Source organism: Chiroxiphia lanceolata, chromosome 15 (genome assembly GCF_009829145.1).
Source record: "Chiroxiphia lanceolata isolate bChiLan1 chromosome 15, bChiLan1.pri, whole genome shotgun sequence".
NCBI classification, from domain to species: Eukaryota; Metazoa; Chordata; class Aves; order Passeriformes; family Pipridae; genus Chiroxiphia; species Chiroxiphia lanceolata.
Window position 1 is genome coordinate 4,100,843 of NC_045651.1, and position 21,823 is coordinate 4,122,665.

The 21,823-nt window shown below is 40.6% G+C and overlaps 2 protein-coding genes across 3 annotated transcripts in view; one reads left to right on the top strand and one right to left on the bottom strand.

Moving 5' to 3' along the window:
* LCP2 (lymphocyte cytosolic protein 2) overlaps positions 1-3,754 on the top strand; it is a 29,764-nt gene extending 26,010 nt beyond the window's left edge. The window contains exons 21-22 of the mRNA XM_032702963.1: positions 1,458-1,613; positions 2,298-3,754. Coding sequence (XP_032558854.1) covers positions 1,458-1,613; positions 2,298-2,420 — 279 coding nt within the window. The 3' untranslated portion in view covers positions 2,421-3,754. The remainder of the gene's footprint in view (positions 1-1,457; positions 1,614-2,297) is intronic.
* Positions 3,755-4,929: 1,175 nt separating this feature from the next.
* C15H5orf58 (chromosome 15 C5orf58 homolog) overlaps positions 4,930-21,823 on the bottom strand; it is a 57,874-nt gene continuing 40,980 nt past the window's right edge. Inside the window, exons 3-7 of one of the 2 annotated variants that reach the window (XM_032703309.1) lie at positions 21,276-21,356; positions 7,098-7,208; positions 6,470-6,552; positions 5,579-5,657; positions 4,930-5,118 (exon numbers count right to left, since the gene is read on the bottom strand). In XM_032703309.1, coding sequence (XP_032559200.1) covers positions 5,012-5,118; positions 5,579-5,657; positions 6,470-6,552; positions 7,098-7,125 — 297 coding nt within the window. In that variant the 5' untranslated portion in view covers positions 7,126-7,208; positions 21,276-21,356 and the 3' untranslated portion in view covers positions 4,930-5,011. The remainder of the gene's footprint in view (positions 5,119-5,578; positions 5,658-6,469; positions 6,553-7,097; positions 7,209-21,275; positions 21,357-21,823) is intronic. The other variant, XM_032703310.1, reaches the window with a different exon arrangement.

Genomic DNA, 21,823 nt, shown 5'->3' on the forward strand with positions numbered 1-21,823 from the left:
AGTTTCCGGGGAAAAAGACTCCTTTGATTTAAATTTCATACATTTTGTAGTTTCACAAAATCCCAGCCTTTTCAGGTAAGTTTTAATGTATTCATCTTTACCTAAAAAGGTTTCTTTTCTCTGAAAAGGGGCTTTCCCTTTTTCCCAGTTGGCTGCAAGCCATCCCCTGTCAAAGGTGATGGATCTTCCTTTGTTCTTAACCCAAAGAGAAAAGGAACCTCGTGTACAAAATGGCCCCAAAAGATTTAATTTTTAAGAATTTTCTCATTTCCCTTATCCTGCCCAAAGAGACCCTGATACCCAAGTTCAGGTCTTGGGACTTGGATATCTTACAACTTCATGATATAAATGATATGATATTCACATAAAAACCTGTATTTTTATTTCTCATGCAGAGGATCCTCCCACTCCCTCACTGGGTGTCCTTGTGCTCCCATGGGAAGGGTGCAGGTCAATAAAACAGAGAGGTTGCAGCACCAATGTAGGTGCTCAGAGGGAAGGATTCCTCTTGAATCTTTCCCCACAGAAAAGTTTCACACAGGGTCTAAATCACCCACAAAAGGCTGTTGTTTGCCAAAATCCAAGAGAACAAATTACGTGTCTCCAGAAAGCAGTTTGACCTTGCCAGTCTTAGGAGGAGCGACTTGTTCTCTGGAAATAGTTTTCTGTCATCAGTGAGGAGTTTGTCCCAAATTCCAATTTTGAGGCAGCTTGAATTATAAGATCCCACCCTTTCCTAGGCCATGCTGACCAGCAAAATGAAGCACAGATTCAGACAGGTGAAACCCAGCTTATCTGTGCATGTGGAGATAAATTAAAATTATAAATACAAATGAAATAATATTCCATCACTGGGGGAGATGTGGTTACTCCACTATTGCCATGAGCTGAGGGTGACATGTACAACATTCCAATCACTTGGAGTAAGGCCCAGCTTATGGGATCACATTCAGTGCCCTTAAGAAAGGGATTTCAATGGAAGACTTGTCAAGCCAGATCTGAAAGGAAGAAAAGCAGAGAGAGAGAGGTACAATATCACTGCCTTTGCCTAAATTACACAGCCACTATCATTATTTTAGGCTGTCTGTAAATGCATCACACAGGAACCTTGAGTGGCATTGGGCAGAAACGAACTTCTTTTCTGGTTAATGTGATGTCAGGTCTGGCCTTTGATATTTTGCTTCCTCCTTTAATGGAATCTCTCCCTCATAGAACATCCTTCCTTCCTTCCCTAAAAATCTGCTTTTGTAACAGGCAGAAAGTGTTAAGTAGCAAAGTTGCAAGACAGCACATTTGCTGAATGACTTAAACTCTCTCATGGTGCAGCTCCTCTTAGAAGAAGGAAAAAGATTTCAGAAAGAAAAAACACTTAGAAGGGGTGCTCTAGTTAAGGTTGTTATGCTGATCAAACCCAGGAGTGACTTCTGTTTGTCATCTGTCATTTTTTCATCTTTCAGGATGGAACATTCCTGGTGAGGGACAGCTCAAGGAAAACTGTCACTCACCCCTATGTGCTGATGGTGCTGTACAGGGACAAAGTGTACAACATCCAGATCCGCTACCAGGAGCAAGAGCACTTGTATCTGTTGGGAACTGGCTTAAAAGGAAAAGAGGTGCTGTGTGTTTTCACACTAATTCTCTTCATTGTGAGGGATCTCCTCTCTTACTCCTGACTGTCAGGTTTTCCTGGGGTGGAATTCTTAGAGTTATTCCCGGTAGAACATTGTTAGTGCTGGAAGTAAAATCAGATTCTCCTGTTTGCACTCAGGGAATGAAGAGATGACTTAGAATACGGCCATCAGAAATCCACACAGCTGGTTAGGGAATGTTTATTTACCACTAGTGCACCAGATGAGGGAAATAAATACGGAGCTGAGAGCAAATCCATACCTGCCAACCTTACTGTGCTCCCAGACTGGTGGCTCAGCTGCGCCAGCAGCTCTGTGTGGATTTACTGGCACCAGTGAGCCCAGTGAGCCTCACGCTGCAGTTCTGATTGAGCCAAAACACTCTGAATTTGTCCCTTTGAACTTCCAAGTGCAGTCATCACATCAAGCAGAATGACAACATCACGTATTAAACAGACTGCACGAATTAATTACAGCTTGTACACAGAGTTATTGAGCTGCAGAGGATGGCAGGAATGAGAACAGTTGATCTGACAGTGTTTACTGGACCTTCTATGTTTTTTGTAAGACTGCTAAATATTTAGAGTTTAAAAAACCCCTTTTGGTTGTACTGATTACAAATAGTTCTGTCATTTCTGCCATAGCCTTCTCATTTTTTCCATCCCACAGGATTTTTCTTCTGTGGCAGATATCATTGACCACTTCCAAAGGACACCCCTTCTTCTGATTGATGGAAAAGACAGAGGTTCCAGAAACCAGTGCATGTTAAAATATGCTGCAGGACATATTTAAATAAGATCTTACTGAAGATCACGCATTGTATCGAAACCTAGTGAAGTTTGAAAACTTGAAGATACTTCCTTTTTCAGCAAACTAAAATCATGAAGTCATTAAAAATCATCTCATTTCAAGGAAAAAGGATTATGTTATTTTTTTAATTATGCCTTAAATGCAGTATGCTTTAAATGTGATTTTCCTACGATGTGTTTGTTACTGTCCACTAATCATACAGTACCTGAGAATTTTTTTTATTTTCCAAGACGTGTATATCCTCTTGAAATTATTTCCACACCAAATTAGAGGATCCAGGAATAAACATGCCCACAGATCTCTGCTGCCATAGGAGAATAAAAACGTAAGCTCTTTTTTTTGGATGAGAACTGCAGCAGCAATTATGTTACCTCATGTGATACAAGGTACACCCAAACCTTGTCAAAGCTGAGGAGTGGACAAAAGACAATAGAAGCTTATTTATTCCCCAATAAATCTAACTGTGTCCACTTCCCTGAAAAGGCTGTGGCTCCAACCTGGATCTGAGGGGCACACGGGCTTCAGTGACACCAAAAATCCCTCCCACCCCAGAGGTGCAGGTGCCTGTCGGGGTTCGTGTCTGGGTTACTCAGGTATGAAACTGGATTTTTCACAGTTTTTTAGAGAACTCCTGCACCTACAGACACCACTTTCTGCCACAGCACTGAGGATTCCATGCTTTATCCCACACCCTGGAATTGTGTGTCTCCTGGCATCCTCTAACCTGAGTCAGAACAAGCTTTTCCCCTTTAACACGGACCTTCCTCCAGCTGAGTCTTCCTGATTAAATCCAGCAGCTGCGTTTTACAGGAAGCACATCCACGAGTTTATCCCATTATCATGTGATTCCTGACTGGCAGAACACACCCAAAGCTCTTAGAAAGCACAGGCAGCAGCCTAAACTTAGTTCCTCTTCCACCACTGCCCTCTGTTGTACTGTATTTTTAGAAGAAAACGTTCTCAGATCTAAAATATAACTTGCAACTGATGACCACTGAAGCACCAAGAGTTTTCCCCTCACCTTTGTTAAGTGGGATTTATCCAACTCCTTGCCTCAGTTTTCTGGTAACTTTTGTGTTCTGGCAAACCTTGGTTTGATATGGTAGATTCGTCACATGTTTTCTCCTTTAAAGCCATTTGTGTCTTGAAATACTGGAACCAAAATTCAAGGTAGACAAATACTTCCCATAAAATCTGTAGAGCTTCTCAGACATAACAATCAGATTTCATAAACAGTTTAAATAGATGTGTTTTGTAAATGTTATCTGCCTTTCTAAAATATTTGGAATTCAAAGTTAATTTCGTTTCCATGCAGCCCTGGGTCCAAAAATAAAGATGAAAAATAATATCTTAAAAATTCTTCAGCTGAGAAAAGCTGTTTCTGGCTCAATATTTTTTAATCTGGTGAAAGGAGAATCAGTTCTAATCTATGTTTTTAAAAAAATGCTAAAATTGAGAACATCTCCCATATTACCACTGACTGTGAATTGGAGGCTGTAATTTTATTCCACTGCACTGCCTTGAAAAACATGGATCAAGAAACTTAGAAATACCTCCTGTGGAATTGTGTTTTATTCATTTTAAATCATCTCACAAGTCAAAGAGAAACAAAATTTATACCAGCATAACAAATTCTAACACTGCACATTTTTTTCCCAGTAGAATAAATCACAGTTTTATTATTCAGATAAACATATTTGGTAAAAGAAAAAAAAAATATACCAAACGTTCAAACACTCAGAGATGTCCACAAGTAAAGTGTGATTGAATATTAATTGGAATGAACTATGTGAAAAGAGTGGCTGCTCAAATTTTGGGCCAAGAAGATTTCAGGGTGGAGTATTTAGGCCCTTTTTTTGTAGCCAAATGCATTAGGGAGTCACTACAGAAACTAAAACCAAAAGTGCTTTTGGTTTTACAGTAATCTGCTCTCTGACACTTTTTTTGGAAGGAGGGAGGCAGCTCAAATGCAGAGTTGCAGTTCCTCTTTCACCGACTGTTTCTTATCCTGTTTTCCAGAGCACAACTGAGATAAAAGAGGAATGACTTGAAGTAATTTCAAATCTTTGGTGCTGGTCCAACATGTCTTTTTTTAAAAGGAGACAACCACATGGGAAAAACTTCATGCCCAGTTTCCTGACCTTTCTAATTAATTAATTAATTAATTACATCAGTCTTTCCAGCCCTGATGGGCTTAATTTGGGCAACGTGGGCTAAAAAACCCTCTCAAAATCAGTAACCTGCTTATGGCTTTTTCCACTCCACATTTTCTGCTTAAAATAAAAATAGTCTGAGTGTAGGAAACCATACTATCGTTGTACAGTTCAACCTTCAGTCTTTTGAGGGAAGAGGAAGGAAAGAAGAAGGAGAAGGGGAAGAAAGAGTAGAAGCAGAAGAGGAAAAAGAGGAAGAAGAGGTAGAAAAAGAAGAAGAAAAAGAACAAGAAAAAAGAGAAAAAGAAAATGAAAAAGAAAAAGAAAAAGAAAGAAAAAGAAGAAAAAGAAAGAGGAAAAGAAAAAAAAAAAAAGAAACTTCAGCAGTATTAATAGAAGACAATACAAGAAAATGGATGTTTAATCTGTCAAACTCCAGGTCTTTTCTTCAGCTTCTCGTAAGCCTTTGGCCTTTATAGGATGGTTGAAATTCAGAATAAGGTCACAAAGCAGGAGCTGGCTTTCCACTAAAAGACAAAGGACAGTTTATCAGCAAGGTGTTTAGGCAATGGCAGCTGCTCATGAAGGGCACCTACACAAACACTTTTTGAAGTGTTCGTCTATCGGCTCATTCACAGATTTAATGGGTCACCTTGTTTTATTTACTTCAAGACATTTAAATTAAAATTAGTACTATTCGTATTAGAAGACTACCAGTGTTTCTGCAAAGGGAATGACTTCTGACTATCCAACAGGTTTGCCGTGGTTAATCCACCTGACCCTATTGCTACTGGTAACTACTGCTTAATGACTTTGACGATCCTATTGCTACTGGTAATTATTGCTTCCTTAACTTGTCCAAACACCAGCAAATCTCTTGTTTCATTACATGAAAACAGTTGCACCACAAAGGAAAACGAGCCCTTCGCAACCCTTAGGACGCCTTAAACGCCCTCCCGTGTAACTGGAGGATGAAGGCAGAGTTACCATTCAGCTTCTTCAACTCGCTGGACATTTTGTCAACACTTTTAATCGCAGCCTCGAGGTTAAACTGCCCCGCAGTGCCCTGTATGAAAGAGGAACAAAACATAACTGGCGGGGTTCATAAACTCATTGAAATAGCCACGAAACTGTTTTCTTTGATTTTCTCAATTAATATTTTAATTAAAACTTCCCCTGTTTTATAATTGTCCACTTAGATATGGCAAATTGCAACTATGGCAGGCAGGTACCAAACACTCAGGGTAGAGTTTCTTTTCTGTCACTTTTTTTTTTTTTTTTCAAACAGCTGCAATGAAATGAATCCTGTCTACAATTTCCTCTCCTCACCAGCATTTGTTTCCGTTTTGGTTTTGACCTTTTTCCTGCAGAATCAAAGTTAAAATGAGTCCAGTAATATCATCAGCCACAAGATGGAGCTGATGTGACATTAATGTGCACAAGGAAATGGTCACTATTAGCACCGAGTGTTAACGAATCTGCCACAACCTGCCCAGAAACATTTGTGTCTGTGCAGGTAATTAGTTTCTAAACAACATCTTTTTGCTTACTTTGGAAACCACATTCCCTCCCTTTAGCATTTACTTAAAACCCAATCAAAATCTAGAGACAATTAAGACTAGGAACCATTTGAATTAAGTATCATTTGAATTTTCAAATTTGTACTAGACTCCTTTTAAGGTTTTTTTTCCCCTCTCTTAGGAAAATATGAAAGAGAAATGCACATATCACATATTCTGGCCTAGTTATAAGCTCTTTATTTATCATTCAGAAAATCTAAAAATAAAATCTGGGCAAACTCTGGGCGATCCATAAATAGTGTTCACTACGTGGAACACCTCAGCACGTTGAGAAATATGACTGAATGAATTACCATACATTTAACATTGATTCTTTGTCTGAGTCCCCCTTCCCTTCACACAGTGGCTTTATGTGGAGTTCATCAGCCAGGGTCAAAGATCCTATAAAGACAACCCTCAAATTATTAAGGATTAATACATATAGTATATATCTCTATATATCTCATGTAAAAATGCATAATAGCATTTGAAAACTATAACGATTAGACCTCATTTTCATTAGTGTTTTTTGAAAGTAGAGTCAAAGAAGTGAAACAGTTTTAATTCTTCTTGAGGAAGAATAAAAATCTTGGATTTTATTTATTTTACTTTCTTTTTGAGACAGCATTTCAGAATTTTTTAGGAGTTAAACATGAAGTCACTAATAGTGAAAAGCCTGTATATAATGATGAAGAAATCCTTTTTTTTTTTTTTAATTGAAAGCTTTATGCCTTTTTTTTTTAATTCAAAGCTTTCTGAGGGATCTGAAAAGACATTGAAATTGTTTTCTAATATCAGTTTATGGAAGGAAAAGCTAAAGCACACACGAAAATAGTCAAGTGTTGACTGTGATGGGGCATCTCCCCCAGGCCACACTGTGATCTGAGATTCTTCCAGTGACCTTAAAACACTGTCTGTTGGTCAATGACAGAGCTGAGATTAAATACCAGATCCCTGGGCTCTTTCTTCCCCCATTCTTCCTGCTCCTCTCTCTTCACGGATCAGGACACCCTCAGGTGAGCTGGAGTGTGTGACCTCACTGGAGAGTTGTTTAAATGCTAAAAAAAAGGGAGAAAATGGGGTCAGGACACCCTCAGGTGAGCTGGAGTGTGTGACCTCACTGGAGAGCTGTTTCAACACTAAAGAAAAGGGAGAAAATGGGGTCGTTATTTCACCCTGGGATGTGTTTTCAGAACAGGCACAATGAAATGATAAAGACTGTGCTCAGCAACAGGGCAGACACTGAGCCCCTCTGGGAGTGCCCCCCAAATGTCCCCCAGTGAGGGTACAGCTCATTTGGGCTCCCTTGAGGATGAAGCCCCTGCCCGGGGGCACCAGCTTTGATGTCCCCCTGAGCTGAGGGAACCCCACAAACCTTGAGGGTTTCCCTGCTCCCAGGCTGCCCTTCCAAGCAGCAGAGCAGAAGAGGTGTCCTGCTGGAATGCCAGAATTAGAGAGAGCAGTGGCAGGTACCTCCCAGGCTGCTCAGGCTGTGCTGGCAGCTGCCCCCTGTCCCAGGGGTGCTCCATGGGCAAGTCCCTGTGCTGAGAGCCAGAGCCATGGGCACCAGGCCCCGCATGGCACACGGGCACAGAGCCCTCAGCTCCAGGGGCTGCTGCCCTGGGCCTTCCAGGTGGCACCTACAGGGATGTCCCGACTGCTCCTGAAGCACAGTCAGGCCCTCTGAGTACCTCATTCCCTGGCAGGAAAAATTCCAGGACACCAGAGACTCCAGGGGGATTTTGGTGCTCCTTTCCTGCTGCCACAGAGCTGCCTGGGCTGTCCCTGAGGAAACCACCCCAGCCCCTCATCACATGTCTCTGCTGCTCCTTCCCCCACACACTCTTCCCCTGCTCCTGTGTGTGGTCCCTCCCATAGGAGACAGTCCTCCAAAACTTCTCCAACGTGTCAAATGGTTTATGTTGGAAGGAACCACAGAGGTAACCTGCTTCCAAGCCCCTGGTCATGGGAAGGGACACCTTCCACTAGACCAGGTTGCTCCAAGCCCCATCCAGCCTGGCCTTGAGCACTTCCAGGTGCTGATGGGGTCTGCAGGCAGCAGCCACACGACCCTTTCCACCAGCAGTGAGGACACTGCTGCCACCACAGCCTGGCTGTGCCCTGGCTCCTTCCTGGCAGGCACTGGGCCAGGCTGATCCCTCCAGCTTGGAACAGCCCCCCTGCTCTGGGGCAGGTAGGAGCCCACCTGGGCAGAGGGATGTGCAGACCCCACACACGGGCAGCCCAAAGGCTTCACTGCCTGATGTTCATCAGCAGGGAAAGCCCCCCGTGGTGTGCCCCTCTTCCAGCACCTCAGGGGTCAGCAGGTTGCAGGAGCCCTGGAGGAGTTATGATTTTAGGAGTGGGAGGTGAAAAGTAACCACAAATGCTGCAAGGGCTGAAGAAGAAATGGAGAAGAGAGGGCTGAGGTGTCAAGGGGGGTGGGGTGGGGAATGGTGAATGAATTTCCTCTTGTCCTTTGAGAGCTCATTGCATGTTGCAGCAACTCATCTATAAAACTAATTCATCATCAACTTAAATTCACATGGAGTAAGCTATGGTGAGCAAAGCTCAGATCATGAACCTAAATTCAAGGAAGACAAGAGAGGCACTTTGCTAGACAGATTTATCAATTTAGACTGTGTCTAAACACACAAACACTGCCCTCAGATGCACATACCTGACTTGAGTTCAAACCAAAACCTGCTAACTAATGAGCTGGACTTGGGAACTGCTCATTTCTTCCCCAGTGTGTGCCCTGCAGTATTTAAAGCCAGGGACACCAAGCAAGGGAATGACAGTCAGCACTTTTCTTTAATTTACTGAAACCACTTTTCCTGCTGCTCAGAATTCATCTGTATTTTGAACTTGCTGTTTGGCACCAGGGGAGAAGGAGTTCCCAGTACCTCAGAGGAGAGTGGAGTGACTTGGATGTGCAGTAGAGAACAGATGGGCAGAGGAGTCAGCTGCCTGCCATTTACTGACTCTGCCATTCTCCATCTTTTCAGGGTGTGCTTTCATAACAAATTCTTCTTTAAAAGAGAGCATTCTACGTGTATTGGTTTATGACTGTGGGGGAAGCTGAATTGCGACTCAGAACAGCATTTTCTGGTTAAGCACAATTAAAGTGTGATTCAAAAAGAAAACATGATGGGCTGCTCAGGTTGTGGGGCTTTCTGGAGATGAGAAACACAGAGGAGGAAACACTTCACATCTGCACTAATTCCTGTACTCTCAGTCTACAGCCTCTTGCAGGACCCCAGGGCAAACAATCTGAATGTGCCCTTCCTGTGTGCCCCTAAAGAAAAAGTCCAGCAGAACCTGGTGATTTTGTTGGTAGAAAACTAAAGTATAGCTACATACATAAGAACACGCAATGTATCTCCTCTATGTAGAACTTACAAAGGTATATATAAATACAGGTACAAAAAAGTAAAATGGTAACCAGCAAGTTCCTGAAAACATTGGTGTCATTTTCTTCACTAACCTGTAAAGCAGAAATGCTTCAGCTGATAAGCCCCTGTTTATGTAAGTTTACTTTCTACCTTGTTTTTTTCCTGCATCCTATAAATAATCTTTCGTAACATACTTAAATTCTTCTGCGAACTAACTGCAGAAGGGAAACAGAACATTGAAATGACCAGAAAAATTATATTTAAAATACATACAGTAAACTGAGTTGCCAGAACTAATTGGACAAACCAAAGAGAGAGGGTCTCAAAAGCAAGGCCTTTCTAAAAACAATTTTAAATTATGTGAGATATTAACAAGCAAGAAGACCAAAAGTGCAGGAGGTTGACTGTAGATGGCATTTTCTTCCAAGAAAAAACAAGGGAGTGAGAGATATTTAATTTCTGCATTTCAAATTTACTTGGAACTGAAATACTTTCTGGGTTTCTTTATAAGGTGATATTTCAAATTGAAAGGTGAAATTAATAGTGTGAATTATTGAGTTACACCTCTGAGAGGAGTGTTCTCGTCAGTGTTGCCAACAATTTCATATCAACCTGTCAGTCATGAGCTGTAGTTTCAGCTTTCCCTGAAATAAACCCCCAGGTTTATGTGCAAAGACACACAGAGGTGAAGCTGAAGAGGTGAAGTTCTCTTTAATCACAGGCTGCTCCAACACACAAACAGTTCTGCCCCCGGGGGCTTTTGGAGAACACGCCTGGTTATGGGAAATGAAGCTGGTCAGGCACCTTTATGGGTGTCAGATAAAGACAGAATTACTACCAAAGCAGTTCTCTAAGGAGGAGAAAAGATTGGGAAGACTAGGAAAAGTATTTGAGGATGTGAAATTAGGATTATGATGCGAACCAGCAAGCACTGCAGGCAACTAAAACACGGCAGATCACTTTACAGAGCTGCCTTCCTCAGCTCTGCAGCAAAATTACTCTGACTACAATTTCAGGCAAAATAAAACAGTTAGATACACAGCCACTGAACAGGAGGGTTTCAAAACAAAGGATATACAAGATTATTTTCCTGTATAATCACAGGTGGAGTAGAAAGACAGAGACCGTGATCTCATATTGTATCTTATGGTTACAAAGATGTTTTAAAGAAAATCTTCTAAAGGGAAGTAGAAAAAAATAATCTACTGACTTCAAAGTCAAACAATATTTTAATATCTATTAATAAACACCAATAAAGTTAATTCTCATGCTCATGCTCACATGCTACTGACTTCAAAGTCAAACAATATTTTAATATCTATTAATAGACACCAATAAAGTTAATTAATCTATTAATAAAAATTAATAGAGTCTGTCTTTTAGGGAAGTCATATTTACAACACTGCAGTAATAGGAGATGAGATATAAGGAACTCACAGAACCATCAAGGTTGGAAGAGACCTTCAAGATCTAATCCAATCATCAACCCAGCACCACCATAATCACCCCTAAACCATGTCCCCAAGTGCCATATAAGCTTCTACTGAAAATATTGCCATTTGCTGTTACCTTGAAAGCTTTATCTTTCATAAAAATGTCCTAGTGGGTCTAATAGGAGAGTTTGAAGTTTCAAGGCATGTTATTAAACTTTCACATGAAAAACTCTGACAAAAGGGAAACTGATTTTTTACCATTGCTTCGGTATGAAAACTGTTAATCCAGAGTGCAAGGAAAGTCAAGCAGAAACCAAACCAATACCCACAGAAATCACTCATCCTCGACATGTGACAGTTATTTCTGATAAAATAATGTGTTTCATAAGCCTTAGAGCACAGACTGTGTTTTGAGCAATGAAAACCGGTAAATGCTGATGGCCAAAAAAAAAAAGCTGATCAGATCATGGGACAAAGGGAGTAAAGCAAAAGCCAGTCTTTGTCTTTAAAAGTTACAGTTGAGACAAAGAGTGACAGGCAGAAAAGATTGCCAAGATATGGACTTGCCTTAATACATGCTGAGGAAATAGGAAGAGTAAACCCTGGGTTAAAATGCATATTTGTGACATAGCATAATGAGGTTTTAACATCTCGGATGTTCTTGTCTTCTGCTTGTTGGCAGGGGCAGTTTAAATCCCAACACTGAACCCACAAGATGCTTCCTGCTGCTCTAAAATGTATTTCTGAAAGTTATTTTTAAGCAATAAACAACATAAACTTATTCTTTGTAGATACTCTGAAAGGACTCTATTTGATAATCTGGAAAGTTCTTTTATGCAGTAATAGGTTTTAAACTATAACTTTTATTAAATGTATTATTTAATTATATGACACGCCAAAGATGTGAATATTCAATAACTGAAGACAAGTGCCTGTATAATGCTAATGCAGATGGAATTGTGTGCTGAAACTGGTTAGTTGGTCTGAATAACTTTTATGCAAAAAGAAAGGCATATTTCCAGCAGCTGTTTAATTTATAACATTTGTGCTGTTCAGTTTTTTTAATGAAGTCAGGTAACTGGGTGGTGAATTTTTTAAAAGATGAAGAGTAAATATCAATTAAGTTCTGGTGGGATAATTTGGGAAATTAATCATAAATGTTATCCTTAGTGGAACTTTGGGAGGTTTACTAATATTTTTGCTTTCTTCATGGTCCCTGTGTCACGGAAAGGGGTGGCTACTGAGGAAAGCTTGGCAGGCAAAGTCTGAGCCAATGGAATTGGAAACACAGCTGTTCTTGCAGGGGTATTTAAAGTGAAATTCAGATCCATTCACGAGCTGAGTGGAAGATTTTCAAGAAGTATTTAGAAATTCTTCGTGCTTTCTGGATTTCACGATAAAAGCAATTTCTGGTGCCATCAAATATTTTCCCACTGATAGTAAAACCACCTAAATGACACAGGACTCGATGCAACTGTGAACATTTTCTCCATTATCAGCTACCCAGAACCACAGAACTATATCTTTTTTTAGCTCTTAACTGCACTCACATCTTTTTCCCTACATCCTGTCACACACCAAATGAAATTCAGGAAGATTTTGCTCACCCACCCAGGAAAAGTGAGTTCATAAAGCAAGGAATTGTGAAATTGTCTCCAGATCCTACCAGTGATTCCAGATTGCCTCTTGGAAAATGCTGAGCCCTTTTGATTGAGATGGCATTACTTAATAGCTCTGGTTTTATAGATATTTCCCCTCTGCTGTTTTATCTCCCTGGCTTTTCACAGCAGTAACAGCCCAGTGCCTGAAATACTGCAGGGAGATATAAGGGAGAGTGTTTCTATCAGTATGTCAAGTTTATCATTTGCTACACAGCAAATTATCCCTTCCTAATTTAAATTCATTTAACACTGTAAACTGTAATGGTTGGAGACAAGATGTAGATATCACAGCTGCTATTAGCTGCTTCTATTGTAATTATCTACATTATTTTTCATTTACCAGCTTGCATACATTACTACACGAAACACCCTATCAGCATTAGAGGTACAGAAATGAGAACTGAACAAAAAAGTAACATTCTGCTCTGGGAAATGTTATTATCATTGTGAAATTACAGGCTTGATTACTTTTGTTGCTTTATCAGAAGGCTGCTTTTTGGATTAACTCATGAAATGGCCAGGAGGAGGTACAACAAAACATCCTGAACCAATGCCTGCCTCAGCTGTTCCACTGGGCATTTCCCTGTAAGTAAGGCTTTTCATAAATTGGCTTTCTGAAATTTAAAAAAAAAAAAAAGTCTTAATTTTTGCAACAACAGTTGTATAAATACAACTGTGTCACAAATTCCACTGTCAGCATTAAAATCTGAAAGCTGGAGTGGCAGAAGCAGAGCAAGAGAGAAGCCACTAGATGCCCTCCTTCCCACAGCCAAGATGTGTGAGGCAAAGTTAAGAGGAAAGTGGCATCGTGCTCGCTGAACAGGCTGCTGGTTTAGTGCAAATGTGAACATGACAAGAAAAGTAATAGATGTCAGATAATTAATGCCACTGCCTTAATAGCATCTGGTATTAGCTTATCCTGCAATCCTGGGGGAGGCTGTGGCAGAGGAAGGGAGGCACACGCCCACAGGAGCTGCTCCCACCTGTGCTGTCAGTGCTTATCCCTCACAGTGCCACCCATGGCAGGGAATTCAGGCTCAGTCAAACAACCCCAAAGGAAGCCTTCTCCTTTCTGTTCACCACAGTGACAGCTGGGAGAACTGCATCTCCCCTTGCTGAAGTTGTCTTTGGCTCCAGCTTTTGCACTTGTCTCGTGGAAAATCTCCCGTTCACGTACCCTGGTCAGGTGTGTACCTGGGGGAGCTGCCTTGTTCATGAAGTCACATTAAGTTCTGAAACAACAAAGTAAACTGAAATACTGGCATTTGATCAGATTCTTTTAGCAGAAGAGAGAATGTGTGAAGCCAGTTATTTCAGCTGGAGTTTGACAGTCTTTCAAATCTGAACGGGACCACTCTGGAATAACTGTGACCTAAGTGAAAGAGTTATTAGCTGTGATCACTTTGTGCAGATAATTGGCATCAAAGGCTAACACCTGTCACCATCCTTAGAGGGGTTTAACAGGCATGGAGATGTGGCATTTGGGGACACAGTTTAGTGGTGGCCTTGGTAGTGCTGGGATAATGGTTGGACTTGATGATCTTCGAGGTCTTTTCCTTCCTAAACAATTTTATGATTTTATGTTTCCAGAAATGTGAAGTGAGGCCTTTCTCCCCCTTCCTTCATCAAACTTGGTTTATAGCTAAGGAATTAAAAATAATGTTAAAATTATATTCTTTTCAGGGTCTGTCCTGCTCAAATTAACTTTACATAGATACAATTGCTTTCATTGTTTTTCTAATAAAAATTCTTTAAACCGTACAATGAAACTGTGCAAGAAAAATAAAAAATAACCCAAAACTCCTCAAAAGGACAAAAATTGGAATTTGGAAGATTGCTCCAGGAACCAGTCTGACAGTTGATAATTTCTCTTGTAGACTCTAAAGGGGTGAAATCTCTAATGACATTACTAGATTTCTTTGGAACCACAGAGAAATTATTTTATGACTAATCAGGCACATTTAAATGCAGCAAAATATGTGTAGTTACACACAATCCCCCTTTCTGTGCATTCTGGTATATTAGCACTGACACAACCAGAGAAATGCTGTGCAATCCTTTTTTTATTGTGCCCATTTTTCAGCGAGTTTGGAAGTTAGACAAATCATAAAAAGGGTCATGTAATTTGATTATCAGAGGGGTGCATTGTACAGATACACTCAAATTGCATCACAGCACAAAGCAATGGGAGGTGCTTCCTTTTCCCAAATGAGGCAGGAGGTGGCTTTAAAGGGAAATAAAGGACATCTGTCCTAACAGTTTCAAATGGTATGAACAAGAAATTACACCATATATAAATTTTACTGAGTAGAATGTGAAATAAAGCTGTCCAGAGTCAGCAACACTGGCAATACACTTGCCCTGCAAATCCAGGCACCCCTTCAGTGCCCTCACCTCCTTGTCCCCCTGCAGATGATGTACCTGCAGGATAAGAAGCAGATTCCAGCCATCACCAGGTAATGCCAACTGTCCCTTTGCTCTCTGGGGCTGTGTCAGCTGTGTGGTGACTCAGGTAAACTCAAAAAAGTGTTTTCTGTTGGATTCTACTGGAGTCACTACAGAGTGACATCAATAAAAGGTTCCATAAAGCCTTTTCTTGGGTCTCAGCAAATCCAGAAGTAATTAATAGTTACACACTGCACCTACTACCCTCGTCACAGATAGTCTAAAATCCAGACTGGTTGAATTCTGTGCAGAATTGCATATTATATGAATGCTTGCAAACAGAATATCCTATTCCAGACCAGCAGATGCTTTAGTGACCCCTCAGCAGGAGACAAGACCGTTTCCTGGACCTTCATAAACTTTCTCCTTTGACATCCCAGGTATAATTTCTGGAAGTGTGATTAAGTACTGAAATACAGGGGTGCTCTCTTTGCTCTATATTACAGCCAGGCAGGTCTTGCTTCCCGAAATTACCTTACTCAGCTACAACCATCAGTAGCAGCAATGCTTGGCCAGGGTCAGTCAGCCTTGCAGACAGCACAGCACAGACATCTCAAGACACAGAAACATCCTTCCTGCAAGGAATTGTGGGCTCAGCCAGAAATACATGTTTACAAAGCACTGGATTAGGCTCTGGACACACCAAGGAAATAAAAACGGCCCATTGGAAGTGGATCTTTGCAAGCTACTTTAACAGAAGGTTATTTTTGTTCCTTTCTTCCTTAAGAACTTGAGGAATTTGATATGAAAGAGTTAGTTTAACTTTGGAGAATTCATAGACCTCCACAGATAACGTTACTTGACAGGTATTACACCCATTTCCTAATCCATTCACATTATTCCCCTGCACAGTCCTCAGAAGGAATGAAAATAAAGTAGATTATTTCTTAACGCCTAATACTGCTTAATATCTCTTTTGACACGTCTGGGACATGTAAATCATTATAAATTTCCTTCTAAAGTTAAATGAGATATACTGAAATTAAGTAAAATGGAAAGGCTAAGAATGTTCTGACGTTAATTGCCAATTTAGGCATAATATTGCAAGTTTTTTGCTGCTGGGAATTGTAAGTCCTAACTCTAAATGAGGAACCTGTGAAACTGAGAACTTCTTTACGTGTGTAAATATTTACCTTTTCTGCACAAAATTGTCTCAATATTTTATTCTCCAACTCCCTCCTGTAATTTTCATCTGAATTAGTGTTGCACAGAGATTTTTACTTTTGAATTTCCACTCTTGCAGTGGAAAGTTTAAGAGAAATGAGCAGCTACAAATTAGACTGTTCACTGCTGTCAGGCTCCTTCTTTGTGGTTGTAATGAATCAGCAGGTTTTGCTACAGAACTGCAGAGGTTACTGTGCCTCAGATGAGATTTTCCATGTCCCTGGCTGTGCCATCACAGCTTTCTTTATATTTTACCAGTTTTTGTCCTATCTTGTTCTCACACAGGTGAGAGAGAGGCCAAAAAAGCCAGTGGTTGAATTAGGAAATGGTCCAAGAAGCCACAAAATCTCTTGACTTGAAGAATTAGGGAAAATATTCCTATCTCTGAGTGGAGGCCTGAACTCAGAGTGGGTCCCAGACTTCAGCCTGGGCTTTGCCTACAAAAACAGACCTAGAGGGATCCTAAGGAACTGTTCCTGAACTAAATCCATGAGAGCACAAAAATGGTGTTCAATCAGAAGCACAAGATTTTCCTTTTTTAGCTTTGTGTTAGTGAAGATTTGAATACAGCAAAAATTTTGGCCTTTAATGGCTGAAGTACTTTGTCATTCCAGCAACTGGGCAGTTAAAATCTGTGTGTGGCCCTAAAATCAAGGAAGAAAGAAAGGAGGGAGAACAAGTATCACAGAATAACAGGGCTCTGCTTAAATAATTGCTTTTGTCTGGTACATATCCCTTAGTAATACACATAAATAATTTTTATGCCTTATCATATGATCATAACTTGTGATCTTTGCTACCTTGGCTGATACCAAGAGCTGAGCACTGAACTTCAGGATCATTTCAGCCTCTGCTTTGTGCTCATCACTTTATCTCCTTTCAGCAGCCACACACTCTCCTGACTCCACCTTATTCCTTACAGGAAGCAATGAGCCTCCACTGAAAGTCATGAGAACATTTATTTCCTGGAGAAATGATGACATTTTACTGCCCAAGCTTTTTAGAACACTCAGGTTATGTTGCTCCAGTGGCTGCTTTTTATAGCTTTCTCCTCTAGCAAGAACTTTTAACGTAAATGTTTGAGAAAAACACAAAAAAACAGTAAAGAGAGGAATTTAGAAATGTAAAAGCCTACTCTGACTTGTTTTAATCATATCTCATCAGAGGAATGTGTGTTGAGTATATATAAAAACTCCTAGCCCCTCCTGTAAATCAATATTTGGTGAAGCAAAAATTCATCAGCTCTCTAATACTCAATGTTTAATTACCTACTGGTTGGGTTTCCCCTCAGGAAGTCCATCTTCTAACCATCATAAGTTTGTTTTTGATAACTGTACCACTGGAAAAAAAGCCTGTAAGTGCCCTAAAAACATCCACAAGTACAATTATGTAGTTATTCCAAAATAAAGTCAATGTACTTCACCAAAATGATTCATGCAAGGTTAATTTTCTTACTTCATTCTTAACAGTTTCTCTGACACAAAGGTTTCCCAGCTGGTGAGCACTGCTGGGTAGCATGGCCTGGGTCACTTTTTGGAAAGGCTGCCAGAAGTAACTTTGGTGTCATTATTCATTAGCACTTTGATCACATTAGTGAGGATTTGTTGGCAACTGTTGGTGCAATAAAATGCATTTTAAATGCTTTGACTGTAGAGTCTGCTGTGCCTAATCAGACTGGCACTGCCCTCTGTTGAGAAGTGTTGCATGATTTACCACTTTGCCCAGGCACTCTCAGTTGATTAAATCCCTCTTTCCTTGCTGCTGGGCAGCAGAACTGACAGCAGCGAAGCGTCTTTAATATTCCGTGTAGTGCAGCTCTAGAGCTCTTGGAATACATAAGTCCAAATTTTGGTTTAAAAGCTCCCTAAATTTGATTTTACTTGGCTGCAAACAGGCAACCTGAAGATGAGCAGGTAAAATATTACAGCTGATGCAGAAGACATATAAGTTTCCACCTCCCCATGTGCTCCAGCCTGAGGTGAAGTTTGACTGGGAGTGAGAGTTCGAGTCACCGGTGCATTCACACCTCGTCCCCCTGCAGAGCTGCCAGAATAGTGAGGCTGCCACCCAGGATACAGGATCCAGCAGCTGGAAAAGGGACATTCAGTCACTTCAAATAAAGCTCTGTACACCTGTCAGATGCTTAAAATTTCAGGACAGTGCAAACAGTTCATGCTGTGAACCGTAACCTGATTAATAGGCCCATTAACAACGCATTGGGTTGTTTTTGGAAGGGATCAATCTGAGTAATGTGATTATTAACAATTAGCTGTTCTGTTGGTCCTACTCATTTTCCAAGCTCTAATTGTGTGAGCAGCAAATGGAAGCACTTTGGAGTGAGTTGTTTAGCTGTTGATTGGACTGTACCTGGCACTGTTCACTCCAGCACTGATGTGGATAACTATTCAAGCAATGAGAATTTGGGCCAGAAACATGAGTATGGCAGTTTGGCTCACTGTGACTCTAACACAGGAAAGAAAATGGGATAATCTGATTTATATATCTAAACTTTTCCAGGGCTTTCAGGGCAAAATTTAAAATTTTTCAGGGATTGTGTTCCTGTGTAAGAAAAGCAATCCATTTATTCCAGTGTTCTGCTTTTCTTTTTTTTTCTTTTTTTTTTTTTTTTTGCAGGCTCACAATAGTGATTTTTCCCCCTGTGTCCTCAATAAAGAAAGTAAAGAAGAATGAGAGGTAGGTATTGTCTTTTGTGGCAGCAGCAGAAGTTAATTACACTTTTAAAGCTTCTTTATATCAATGAATCCAAGCTACTTAAGGCAAAATGAAGCCTCCTTTAAAGCAAGGTCACCACCTGAAATGAACTATATCAAGAGCATATTTCCTCACCCAACAAACTACCCCTTAAAATTAGAATCATGCCAGCTCTTTGTACATTAATATAGATTTTCCCTATATTTTTGTTCCCTGCAAAACCAGTATGTAAATATGTGAACCTGGATTCTGTGCTTTTGCATCCCTGATAGGGTGAATTATTCTAAGCAAGATTTTCACTGTAGTGTCTCTATATGATTTGCAAGCTGAGAAGAACTCGGTGTAGTTCTTGAATCCCAAGCTGACAGGGATCCAGTGGTGTGGTTGGGGAGCTGGTGGGACAAGCAGCCTGGATTCCTGTGGCACAGTCAGGACAGAAACCCAGATTGCCATTTGAGACTCATTTTTACGCAGTTACACTTCATCAGATCTAACCTTGTGCATCAAAACCTCACTTAAAACATTATTTCCTTTCATTCCCCATCCTATCCACCTGTTTTGATACAGCCAGTACTAAAACATTTCCGTGATATAAGCAAGGATGGGTTTATTGTCAGCACTAATGCATTTAATATTTCCCAGGAACGAACTCATTAAATGAGAAACCGATCCCACGAGCTTCCCAAACCACAACAATCAGGAACAGTAACTCACGACTCCCAGCAAGGGGCACTGTGTCACTAAATGTCCCTCACCACCTATTCTACACTAAAAAAAAAAGTTATTGTGCAAGTCATCTATTTAGCATGAAACTTGGAACCACATACACATCTTTTGTCACTTTTAGATGAAGGTAATCACTTTTATTAACGTGTTTCTGCTTATTTTATTCCTCAGTCAACATCTTGTTAGGTGTAGGACTCACAAAATGACTAAATTAAGATATGCTTTTGAAAAATGAGATGGAATTTACTTATTCACAAATGCTTGGGTATTTCAGAGGGAAATAGAGATGTATATCCAAAGGATGAAATATATAAAGGATTTACTGTCCAGAAACTGGGGAGGGACACTGGAAAGTGTTTGGAGACAGGATTCAATTTAAAGTTTAGGTGTGATATGCAGGGAAGTAACAAATCCTTTGCATGCTAAACAAAAACCAAATGAGGAGATATTCAGCAGATTCTGCTTTAGGGAGTCTGAAAACAAGAATAAGGACAAACCTGAACCAGTGTGTTATCATGAAAAGAATTCCCGTGGAGATGTCGGTCTTTTCCAAGGCTAAGAAGTGAAAAAGAAGAACTTTGGTCTTCCAAATTAGAGATTTTCTAAGAAGGCAGAAAAATGAAAAGGAAGGCATTTTTAATAACAATCAGTGGGCAAACAAAATGCTTGATGACTGCAGAAACTGGGCCAATGTGTAGGTGGTTTTTCCAAATCAGAGGACAAATTCAAGGAGAGCAACACCATCAACCTTGTCAAACCTTCAGGTGGAACAAGGTCGTCAGCAGGAGCACACCAGTACAGAGCTGGTGTGGAGCTGAACTCTTATCTCCCTTTTTTTACCTTGTATTATCTCCAGGGTTGTGTGCAGTGCAATCAGATCCAAGCTACTCTCCTTTATAGCAGCTCTTTGTTCCAGATAAAAATTGTCATGAGGACTTCGAATGAATCATGGAATAGTTTGGGTCGGAAGGACCTTAAAGCTCATCTTGTTCCACCCCCTGCCATGGGCAGGGACACCTTCCACCAGCCCAGGTGGCTCCAAGCCCCATCCAACCTGGCCTTGGACACTTCCAGGGATGGGGCAGCCACAGTTTCTCTGGGCAACCTGTGCCAGGGCCTCCCCACCCTCACAGGGAAGAATTTCCTCCTAAAACTTCAGAAGTTTCTGGAGAACGTGGTTCTCTTATTTTTACACTACAATTTCTTCCTTTCCTTGTGATGTTTCCTGGCTGGTTTTCCTGTATTTTTGTAAAGATATTTGTAAGAAAACACTGTAGAAGGACCTACTTCTCTGTGTGTCTTATTTAATGAATTGGAGAATCTGAGGTTTACTCTGAAGAATAAATGAGTATTTTAAACCAATCAGAGTTAAAAACAGTAGTTCAACACAGTTCAGCTGTAGTGGTTAAACTGTAGTAGTTAAACTCCAGCAGTTAAACACAGCAAAATTCAGGGGCACTTTGCCCACGCATCAGCTGGGAAAGGAACTATGACCTTATTTCTTCAAGCATTTGAAATATTTTAATCTTTCTAACCATTTTGCTTTTGAAACAAGGAAGATGCAAGAAGTCAAATGACTGTCCTCTTACCTCTGTTAGTCTGAGCAGCCAACCAGTGTCCTGCAGGTTGTTTAGGTCTCAACAACAAGGGGACCAGGCAGCTGTGGAATCCTCTGCAAAGGTATAATGCAGAAGCAATGTTTGACAGTAACTTCTAACATACTTCTTACTTGGTATAGAGCACTCCCTTCCCTGCTCTGCTTTTGCTATAATGTGCAACTCTACTACCAGGAGTCACCCAGCTGCCCCCAAGATTTCTTTGCTGCCTTGTCTGAGCATTTTTCCACATAATTAACTTGGGGTAGGAAAAAAGCCCATGTCTTGGATGGATATAATTTCTTCTCCAAAGGTCATTATGGTTCATTTCCTTCTGCCTGTAACTCTCTGGTGTGGTCACAGCTGAGGTGACAACTGGGCAGAGTGGAAGGGTTGCAGAAGGAAGTGGCTCTCACAGCTTTTTCAGTAGTCAAAATTTGGTCAGGCCTGGGCCTGAAAGACTGATTGGGTGAGGAAGTAAAAGACTGTGGCTGCTCTATAAAAAAGAAAATTTTTTAATGAGATCTTCTCTTTCTTTCTCT